This window comes from Ambystoma mexicanum, chromosome 9 (genome assembly GCF_040938575.1).
Source record: "Ambystoma mexicanum isolate Mex_15411 chromosome 9, UKY_AmexF1_1, whole genome shotgun sequence".
Taxonomy (NCBI): domain Eukaryota; kingdom Metazoa; phylum Chordata; class Amphibia; order Caudata; family Ambystomatidae; genus Ambystoma; species Ambystoma mexicanum.
This window is the reverse complement of record NC_090931.1, coordinates 1049986998-1049998774: the sequence shown is the minus strand read 5'-3', so window position 1 is coordinate 1049998774 and position 11777 is coordinate 1049986998. Positions and strand designations below refer to the sequence as shown.

Here is an 11777-nt window from a genome sequence, read left to right as displayed (position 1 = left end):
GACCTCGCTTGCCACGGGTGTTCAGCCTGTAGGCTAGCCTGTAGGCCAGTCTCATTGCATCTGATGTTCCCCAAAGAAGCCAAAAGAAAATGCAGCATCAGAGTTGGCAACACTGTGTAAGCGGGCTTGTGAAACTGCAAGGTGGGATACGGTAGGATGGGCGTAGCTGAACATACGAGTTTATGCTACATCTGGAATAAGATGACATACCTGACCATTTAACTGTGCATGGGCACATGACATTACGCACTGCACTAACATGGCAGCAGCTTTTATTGGACCTTACTTTGGCATATGAGTCTATATTTGAGAAAGTGTCAATGTAACTGTCCTGGCCATATGCGGCTTTGCCTGTGCAAATGATGGCTACTTGGCCCCCAAGGCTACAGTTGGCATGCAAAAGTAAAACCTGGGGTGTGAGGTTGCAACTTTCACTGGTCGTAATACATGGGCATATGAAGGGTGCATATGGCATATGAAGGCTTTAGATGGCGTTTAATGGTAGTACCCGAGTGTATGGCTATACCAAGGCATGTGACGCTTTTATTCGGTCTCTGACGTCACACCTTTGCATATGATGGCTATAGCTGAGCATAAAAAGCGTCAATCTGGGAGGATGCACCTGATCAAACGCAGACCCATCGGCCTTCTCGGTGCCTGTGTTGAGGGATGTCACTGGGAATGCTTCATTACGCGAGATACACCGCGTGAAGGCGTAGAATGTTGTCCAGAGCACCAGGGTTCCAACTGTCCGCTCTCATGTCAGAGACTGTGTGCATGTCCCGGTGAGCCAGTGAGGGAAAGCCATGTGACTGGGACGAGTCTGGAAGTGGGACTGCCCCCTGCTCCAGGCATCCCTGCTTCGAATGCTAAGCAGAGCAGCTCAGCTGTAAGGCGCCGAAGCCACTGCAGAGCGGAGTGAGGAGGCAGAGAGGAAGGAAGGTGCCGGCGGCTCAAGAGACCAGGACCTCGCCGTCCACGGACATGGAACTTAAAGACCACGGAGCACAAATGGAGCCGCTGCTTCCCACGGTAGGGCGCTTCACATCAGCAGCGCGTTATTCCGAAGCTGCTAAAATGACGGACTGCTCTGAGCCATTTGCGGCGGCGTGTGCCGCACAATTGCTGTGCATGTTATGCTGAATTATGAGCTCAACAGAAAGAGGCATGCGTTTCGGTGTGGCATGCACGCGGCGGGCGTTTCGGACGCTCGTGGCCGAGGGGTCCCGGGGCAAGAATCTTTCCGTTTTTTTTTCTGTAACATTTAGGACCGCCGCCACATTTCCGCGAGGGAATAGTCAAGTTTAAAGAATTAGCGCGAGACAGTCCAATTCATTCACGAGGTATCGCGATGAGTGTGTGGAACATCCCTGTGACAGAATGTCTGTCTGCTTAAGTGGGGCAGCACGTTGGCTGTCAGGCAGCTGCGTGCAGGCAGTGGCTCTTGGAGGGTGGTTTTTCCTTGGCATTTAAGGACGCGGGACTGGAGTGGCATCACTGCACTGCCCCGTCTGCTTATTCAAGTGAAGATGTCAGAGATCATGGAAGCGAATCTAGCCGCCGTCTATAGTCGCGCGCTCTGTTTCACACGCGCGCGCGCACCCTGCATTGTGTGTGTACTTTCACCTGCCCTCCTGAGTGCTCTCTTTAAAGGGAGAGTGGTGCTTCTGGGGCTGCAGGTGCGGGCGGGAGGCACAGTAGAGCGCCTGCTTATGCTCCGAATGGCAGATAGACATCAACAAACGGGAACACGCGCAGCACACTCTGCAGCAGACTGCGCCTCCTGCGCCTATGAAACGCGCATCTCACTGCGCGCCTTTCTTGCCACAGGCGGAACACGAGTCCGTTACTTCTGCCTCGTGTGAGGGGTGCCTGGGAGCCGGAGCGGTCTGGTACCCATGCATGACGTAGTCCCAACTCTGTGACGTGTCGTCACTCAGGAGGCACGCATTTCAGAACTGCAAAATAATCACGAAATTTGGTAAATTACCAAGGCACTGCTTTTGTACATCGCGCAGTTGTGTTTTCTGCGCTCCAGGCTTTTTAGGTCGTTGCATCCATGTGAAATCCTGAATGCGTCACTTGGCCCCGTGTGCTTCCGCTTTATCAGCAAAGGGGTTAATATTTCAAAACTCGTTGTGCCGGCATGGCGTGCTAGAAATCTGACGTGATTGATTGGCGGTGTTTTGTGCAAAAGCTCAGACAGTGGTAAATAACGCGGCTTCACCCGGAGACCAGCTCGCGGTGGGCCGAGGAGGTTGGGAAACGGCCTCCGTCCCCTGCCTTGCTGGCCTTCCCCCTCGCATTCTTTCCTCGCTTAATATAGATTTAAGAAGTCCTTTGCATCACTGCTGCTGTGGCAATGAAGTGAGCTTGGGGAAAAGGGGAGGGCTTTGCCACTCGGGAGGCACATTCTTTCCACGATTATAGAAGATTTAAGATTAATACCCTGCGTTTTCTTTAAACTGGGATTCGACGCGTTTGCAACATTCATTTTAATTAGTTTTGAAAAGGAGGATAACAAAAAAAGCCCCGCCCTTGCTACAAGCATACGAAACACCAGAATAAAGTGTCTATCAATGTCACGTGCAACATGTCACCTTGCCCACTGTGTAATGAACGAGGGTCCAACATCTGTTAGACCTGGGACAAGGTGGGGGACCACCCCCCCCCCCCATGATTGGTGCAGATGCCCAGTTAACCAGGCCCCATTCGCTGTTTGAAGGGACGGGGGAGGTGGTCCCCTTAATCTCAGGGTACAGGTTGGACGAGGTGCCTCATTGAGACTTTGTTGAAGCATGGGAGGTCGACTTCGACCCTCGGCTCTGAGATCCAGAGAGTCCCCGCCTCGTGGGTGGGTTCCAGACACTTGGACCAGTGCTTCTCACAGTTGTAACCCGACTGAGATTGGTTAGCTTGGCACTTATTTTTTCTTTAGATTTCATCAGGAACTGACCCTGGGTCAGTTACTTAGCTAGACCTGGGGCCGGATTACAGAATCTTTGCACCAGTGCAAGTGCAAAGTTTGCACGGTATTAGCACTAAGGCAAAGTTAGCCCTATTTTTTAAAACACTGGGACACATTAAAAAAAAATTGCACCATGGCTAAAATTGACCTAGTGCAAAAAAGATGCATTTTCACTATATTTTTGCACCAGGCCAAAGTTTGCCCTAGTGCTAATACGAAATTATATTAGCACTAGGGCAAACGTTTCCCGGATGCAAACATGCATCAAACATGTATCTTTTTAGCACCATGGCAATTTTAGCCCTGGTGCTTTTAATATGGCTAACTACACTTTCGAGGTGCAATGGTTTTTTTTTTAATGTGTCCCAGTGTTTTTATAAATAGGGCAAACTTTTCCCTAGTGCTACTACTGTTCAAACTTTAAACTTGCACCGGTGCAAACTTTCTGTAATCTGGCCCCATATCTTTACCTCCAAAATCTTTATAAACTCTGCTTAATGTTTTGAAGTTTATTTTATGCCAACCTGCAGCCACCACTGTTCTTTCAAAGCTAGAGTCATGTGGTCAGAGTTTTTTAGGTTCGGGTAGTCTGGCAGCTCTATTTCGGATCATCTGAAGTTTCTAGGGCCGTTTTTTTTGGAGGTCCTGAAATACTGTGGGCCCGATTAATGGAATTTTTTGCACTGCTCAAAGTGACTTTGCACTGGTGAAAAGTGACTTTGCACTGCTGACACAAACCCACATTCATGGAACTGTGCAAAGTGTATTTTTGCAATGCATCGTCTGTGCAAAGTCATTTTGTACTGCAAAAATGACTGTGCACTGGCTTTGCATGGACTTTGCACTGCAAAAATACATTTTGCACCGTTCCATGAATCAGGGTTTGTGATGGCAGTGCAAAGTCACTTTTCACCAGTGCAAAGCCACTTTCAACCGTGCCAAAAATTCCATGATTCGGGCCTTCATTGCAGTAGCCTAGCTTGGCCAATGCTTAAGGTTCTCCAGCATGTCTCTTGTATGAAGTAATGGAATTAACCTTCTAAACAGCATTAGCTGAGAATTAGACCAACTCACACCCCGTTATTTTCTACTCCATGAGCTGATTTCTTTACTTTCTAATTGACTAGGCCCCGAAACCATCAGGGTGTTGTTTGCCTGTTGTCGGCATACCTTTGGATGTTAATCTGATGCTTTGTAATAACCTCCACCAGTTAAAGAATACCGATGTTGAACAGGAGTGGCGACAAAGACGACTGCTGTCGGTATGCCATATGTAACATGTCTGGTCGATGAGGGGCCGCTGCTGGGGCCGATTCTGGTTGGTTTGCTTTGGTCTGGTAGCAATGGATGGCTCCACCAGAATGCTGAAACTGAGATCCCGGACCCTTTTTGAAGATTATCTTTTAGGGTTTAATGATCCATCTTGTCATGTGCTGTTGTCAGGTTGGGGAGGTGATCTCTATCTTGTGACAATAGTAGATTTTCTCTGATATCAATTAGGCCAGTATCAGTGTCTCCGTGGGGTCTAAATCCGGATGGCTGGTTGGGGTATAGTATTTGCCTTCACATCAGTGACTTTATAAACTAATGTCACACTGTGCACCAGATCTGCAAGACTAAAATGGCATTAGTTGTCCGCTCTTTGAAATCACCTCGCCACCATGTACCATTGCATGTTGGACCCTCTTTTTAAGAACAAGATAACCTCAGTTACATTTATGACTTTCATGTATGACTTTCATTTAGTGCACATCATGGTTGATGCAGCCTTTTAAAAGCACAGTAGGTTAAAAGTTTGGATGAAACATTAGTCCAAGAAAATTACTATGTTGTGCTATCTTGCATTCGATTAGCACCTCCTGCCATAGGTTGTGTCATCACAGCGCTTTGCCTGTCAGAGAGGCAAAGGAGCAGTAGGACAGAACATGCAGTAGGGGTAGGGAGGAGAAAAGTTCGGTAGATCGTTGGGATGAGGGCTGGGGAAAGGTAAGATGCTCAGGAAGGTACGAGAAGAAAAGGTGGAGGAGCTGTGTGCACCGATGGACCATATTTATGGTGGGACTCAACTGTATTCCGTGGAGCGCAGCACCGAAAGAAGAGAGAGCTGGGGAAAGGTATTCACTGTGGCAGGGGTATGTCTGGAATTTACACACCTCATTTTGAAGCCAGGCACAAGAAAACACAGATGGCAAACACTTCTACTTCGTTCCCTAAGCCCACAACAACATCTGGATGCGGTTGAGTCAGAAATCTGAATTTGCGAAGTTTCTGAAAGCTCCCTCAAAACAACTGATCAAAACAACCAGTTTTTTTTTTTTTTTTTGGTTCCCTCATTTATATCATGGTTACCAGAAGGATTTCTTTTCTTTATTGTTGACCGAACTTGAGGCTTGTGCTTCTGGGAAAAATGCTTAAGGACACATATACTGTCCTTGGTTCAGCAGTAGTCAGGCTCGTGAGCCTTCCACAGCAATTCATGGTGAGTCTGGGTGTTGAAACCATGTCCAAGAAAACATAGTGGGCAAGGCCCTTCTACTTACAAAGTTGACACATATATATATCAACTCTGAAGCGTTAGAATACTGTGGTTGTAAATGGAAGGCATTTTCAATTCAAACGCCAACCAAGCCGAATACACCCATATATGCATAAACACAACTTCTGAATGCTGCATCCCTCTTTCTTGCACGTGATCTGCTGTACCAGTGATGCCACTCATGATGCCATACGTGACTTCATATGTGTTATCACCAGTAAGTTTATTTGTGATGTCTGTGTGCTTAGGGGTGTGCATCACATTTAAAGTGGCGTTTCCAGCACCTGCTGAATTTCAGGGGTTTTGGTGCACTAAATCAGCACCATGAGTCAACTTCAACTAAAGCTTTTTAACTGAATTTCAAGGTTTATTTTGCACTGAAATTATTCACCTTAACTGACCCTTCATTGAAGTTTTTTCACAGAATATATATACAAATGTTCTCATGTTGAAACTTGACCCAGGGTTCACCGACTCTGTTTGAGAAATCTTGAACATAATCTCAATTATTATTTAGCGATGTTGCATTTAGATACTAGGTAAAACTATCTTGTTTCTAAGGGATCGGACACTAGTACAAGATGGCTGATTTGCAAGACCATTGTGATCCTAGGACCTGAATAGTATCACATGACTACTCAGTGAACAGGAAGTCAAGATTTCCATGACATTTTTTAAACTAGAAAATTGAATGACATATTGTATAACAGCATGAGGAAGCCTGAGTCATGGGTGGACTGCGCAGAAATGTATTTGCTACCTGTGGGTATCATTTATGTGCTTGCCATGATTTTAATCAGCAGACCCAAGAAGACAATGTTTGGTCTGTTTAAATTTATGAATTAATAAATGAACAGCTTTTGCTGTGCTTTTTGTAACCTTTCCCCACGTGTGCATGGGTTGTTTTTCTGGCTCTGCAGGCTGTGTCAGCCTTTCATTACAGCTGGACATCCCAGGGCCATTGGTCACACACACACCTACACATATCTCTCTCTCTCTCTCTCTCTCTCTTTCTCTCTCTCTCTCTCTCTCTCTCTCTCTCTCTCTCTCTCTCTCTCTATATATATATATACATATATATATATATATATATATATATATATATATATATATATATATATATATATATATATATATACATATATATATATATGTTTTTGCGATCACATGGGTACCTTCTTCAGATTAAACATTATGAGGAAGGGACTATTGTTTTCTCAAAAGCTTATCATTGTACTAAATTATGGCTATCCAATAAAAATAATTGTTGCCTAAAACAAAGTCAGAAATGTAACATGAAATGAATACTTTTATAAAACTTTATATATTCTTGAAATAACCTCGACACTGGAACGTTACATACATTTTTTTTGCACCTATTAATATTGTTGCCCTCCAATTTGAAATCAATGTGATCGAACAACCACCCAAGTCACTGAATATGTGTTAATGTAGGTAGATTGTCGTTGTGTTTTAATCGATTACTGGCTGTACGCCTGATTCCTACAGTGTTTAGTTCCCAGGGACCTCAAGCATGACTGTACAAATCAACGGGAAACCTCAAATACTACATGACTTCCAACCTCCGATTCGTGGGAAGCGTCATGTGTGGAGAGCGAGGCTACATGCTAGCACTAGAGCAGCATTGGAAGATGGGTTGCGCACCATGAAGTGGCAACACTTTGTTTTTAGACAAGTATTTTTGCTAGCAAACACGCTGTCTTTATCCCAGTAACTGCCAGAAATGAATAGCCCACTTTCAACACAGACTCCACCATAGTGGAGGTGTTTTGTGTTGCGTGTGTTCTGTGTGTTGCATGTGCTGGGGATGCCTCGAGTGAGACCGTGGCAGCACATCACACAGACTCCACAATAGTGGAGGTCCTTTGTGTTGCGTGTGATGTGGATGCCTCGAGTCAGAACGTGGCAGCACAGCACACAGGTTCCACAATAGTGGAGGTCCTTTGTGTTGCGTGTACTGTGGATGCCTCGAGTCAGAACGCAGCAGCACAGCACACAGACTCCACAATAGTGGAGGCCCTTTGTGTTGGTGTGCTGGGGATGCCTCGAGTCAGAACGCGGCAGCACAGCACACAGGCTCCACAAAAGTGGAGGTCCTTTGTGTTGCGTGTGCTGCGGATGTCTCGAGTCAGAACGCGGCAGCAGAGCACACAGGCTCCACAATAGTGGAGGTCCTTTGTGTTGCGTGTGCTGGGGATGCCTCGAGTCAGAACGGGGCAGCACATCACACAGACTCCACAATAGTGGAGGTCCTTTGTGTTGCGTGTGATGTGGATGCATCGAGTCACAACGTGACAGCACAGCACACAGACTCCACAATAGCGGAGGTCCTTTGTGTTGCGTGTACTGTGGATGCCTCGAGTCAGAACGCGGCAGCACAGCACACAGGCTCCACAATAGCGGAGGTCCTTTGTGTTGCGTGTGCTGTGGATGCCTCGAGTCAGAACGCGGCAGCACAGCACACAGGCTCCACAATAGTGGAGGCCCTTTGTGTTGCGTGTGCTGTGGATGTCTCGAGTTAGAACGTGGCAGCAGAGCACACAGGCTCTACAATAGTGGAGGTCCCTTGTGTTGCGTGTGCTGGGGATGCCTCGAGTCAGAACCCTGCAGCACATCACACAAACTCCACAATAGTGGAGGTCCTTTGTGTTGCGTGTGATGTGGATGCCTCGAGTCAGAACGTGGCAGCACAGCACACAGGCTCCACAATAGTGGAGGTCCTTTGTGTTGCATGTACTGTGGATGCCTCGAGTCAGAACGCGGCAGCACAGCACACAGACTCCACAATAGTGGAGGTCCTTTGTGTTGCGTGTGCTGAGGATGCCGCGAGTCAGAACACGGCAGCACAGCACACAGGCTTCACAATAGTGGAGGTCCCTTGTGTTGCGTGTGCTGTGGATGCCTCGAGTCAGAACGCGGCAGCAGAGCACACAGGCTCCACAATAGTGGAGGTCCTTTGTGTTGCGTGTGCTGAGGATGCCTCGAGTCAGAACGCGGCAGCACAGCGCACAGGCTCCACAATAGTGGAGGTCCTTTGTGTTGCGTGTGCTGAGGATGCCTCGAGTCAGAACACGGCAGAACAGCGCACAGGCTCCACAATAGTGGAGGTCCTTTGTGTTGCGTGCTCTGCGGATGTCTCAAGTTAGAACGCAGCAGCAGAGCATGGCCAGAGCAAACCAAGGACGGACACGTATTTATCTCTTTCTCTCTGTCTGTTTTATTGGTAATAGCCACTTAATTTTAACGAGGCAAACATACAGGAACTCAGCTCTAGCTAAGCATTTATTTACTCTTGCAGTTTCGGTTTGTTGTTTCTCAAAGCTCAGTCTTCCCCCTGCTGATAACATGGCTCTCGCCCCTTGCATACGCGTCTTTACGCCTGCTCACGGTGTAAATGGGCACCCGAGGAGAGCTGTGCAGTAGGTAGCAATGAGCCTCCCTGCTCGTTCAGATCTATTTAACACCCCAACATTTTGCACATTTGATAGAACAATATTTTTTGGGACATCACACATTTTGGATTTTGGGAACTGCATAATGGCAACACTTTACAAAAGCATATTTCCATGCAGAATAACTTGACCAGGACATTGGTGATAAATGGTGAATGTCTTTTACTGTGTTTTATTTGAATTATTATTATTGTTATTATTATTATTATTAGCATTCATATTTATTTCTTAGAGGTCAAATGGGTTTCAGAGAAATCACAGAGCCAGTCCTTCCATTGGTTTGGGATGAGCTGCGAAGCAGAGAACGTGATAATGCAGCTGCCCCCGCGGCTGCCTTGGATCTGGTCGATCACTCTATGCTCAGATCTCGGTGCTCAGACATCAGCATCAAGCAGAGACATCAGCATCAAGCAATTAGCCCTATCATAGATCATGCCCCTCCTCAACAGATGCTCCCAATGCAGCGTTATTGTACTATATGTTGTTACATCCATAGAATGCTTGATTGGAGTCGCCCAAGGATCCTCACTTTCAGCACTCCTATCTGTCCCCCCTCCCTTATTTTCAAGGATCACACAACTTATCTTGCTATAACTACGCTGAGGACACACAACTGATCCCAAGATGTGTAAAAACATTATTGAAAACCTACCTCTCATAGATCAGTGGATGGTTAATCCAGAATAACATCTGAGCCCTCATCACAGGGTCCTGCGGTTTTTGAACACTCTTCCTTTCTGACATCAACAATCCAGGCTTTTTCCTCCCATCCTCCTTTGAGGTTAGGAGCTTTGGGGTTACTATGGTTCACAGTCAATCCTTGCAGCCACAGATATACCAGTGGCACAGCGCACCTCCAGTCACCTCAGAACGCGGAGACAACTCTTAATTTTTCTTGCCTTACCTCCAAAATGTACAGCCCTTATTGCTAGTATTCTATCTAAACGGGATTACCCGAATACTCTGTACCTGGGCGCTCCCACATGTTTCAATGCATGACTTCAAAGATTGCAGAATAAAGTGGTACGGATACTATTGAGACTGGAGTGTAGATGTCAAATAGTCCTACCTCCATATCTTCTTTACTGCATTGGAGAGTAGTGTGGCTTCTGAGGTGCTCTTCGTTACCTTCAACGCTATCCTGGGGTTGGGACTAGTGTTCTCTACGGCAAACATAAAGAGACACCTTCCTACAAGGAATCTTAGATTCTCTTCCCCTATGACCCTTGTAATGCGTCTATATCTCAAAAGGAAAACATGTGGGAAAAGGGCTCCTCGTTCTTGACACTTGCATTTGAATTTGGCAATCACTGCCGAGCCACACCAGAGACATTCTTGAACTACCTGTCTTCATAAAGCCATGAATACTTTCGATTTTCTACTAGTAAGGCTTCCATTTTAGCAACATAGAATCCCAATATCTTTCACAGAAGCAAGTATGATACTCTAAGGTGCTCCATAGTTTAAGAAGCAACATCCTGCACTATTGCTAATAAATTCCAAGTCCACAATGCTGTGGTTATTTGGTTACACCGAGAATTGTAGCCACCTATCAGACCAGCTTTCTATGGCCCTATTTAAGAGTGCTATGTCTAAAGGCACTGCGATGTGGTCTTATCTATTATATCCTAAAATGTAAAGAGCTTCCTTAGACTGCCATGCTGTACTGTCTTGTATCTAGGTTTTGTATATACTAAAAGGTTTAAATATCTAGCTTTTACTTAACAAGTATAATTAATTTCTTTGGTATATTACATTATATTGCTTTCACTGGTGAGTTGTAATGCAGTTGATTAATAAAATGCAGGTTTCACAGAAACCAAATGAAGCGAGTTGCATCACAATTTTATGTATTAACTTTAGGTCATTCCTAGAGGCGATGCGGCTCAGCACATCATCACTGTTTGGCATCACTATCATCAGGAAAGCTTAGAGTGAACGACTATCATTCCAGGTTTAGACATGTGTTATGATCTGGGACTGGCATGGTCAGAGATGTAAGGATTGGGGCCTCATTGCATCATTTCTTGGCTCCTAGGTTCTAAATATCAGAATTTAAATGAATACATTGGGTCGCAGAGGACACCTCCACAGGGTTTGCAGTTATATCGATACTTGTATTACCTGTGCACATTATCCTGTTAGAGCAAGAAGCTCAGGCACCGCCCGCACAATCCCGCTACTTCCTCTTTAGATATTAGGTCCTCTTTCTGTTTACGTCAGTCAGTCCTACAACTATATTTGCGATACAAACAATCCATAAAAGAACATAATACATAAATACAACACCATTACCAAATCACAACTTATAAATAATCTATCATGTTAAACCCATAGTCAAACTTCAGTTCGTTTGATAAGAAATCACCATGTTAATACAGCTGAGTTCTAAATGTTCCCCTGGAGTAATCATACCACTGAAATAAAATCAAGCACCAACAATAATGTTATTTTAGGAGGAACAGATTAATCAATGTTATCATAAATTCATTCTATTTTGATAAAAAGCCTCTCTCTCTTCAAAGCAGTAATACAAAATGAGGCCACGCAAATGCATCAGAAAGAGACAAAAGATGAGTTAATGCAGTTCTTTGCTCTTTTGTGTTAAATTTCTTCCACACTTAAATCAAGGTTCCTTTTCTGATATCCTTGTACATCGGACAACATAGAAAGTGCTTCAAGGACCTGCTGTCCTGCGACAGCAGCACGTCATTTGCTTCGCATTATTCTGTCCACCCACCACCCCGTGTCCTCAGAGGCAGCATCACAAGCCTGAATCAAACCAAAGCAAACCTGTGGT

The 11777-nt window shown here is 45.5% G+C and overlaps 1 protein-coding gene across 2 annotated transcripts in view; it reads left to right on the top strand.

Moving 5' to 3' along the window:
• The first annotated feature begins 871 nt into the window (after nucleotides 1-871).
• Nucleotides 872-11777, top strand: part of SLC4A10 (solute carrier family 4 member 10) — a 1479043-nt gene continuing 1468137 nt past the window's right edge. For both annotated transcript variants that reach the window (XM_069616332.1, XM_069616334.1), the window contains exon 1: nucleotides 872-1032. In XM_069616332.1, coding sequence (XP_069472433.1) covers nucleotides 985-1032 — 48 coding nt within the window. In that variant the 5' untranslated portion in view covers nucleotides 872-984. The remainder of the gene's footprint in view (nucleotides 1033-11777) is intronic.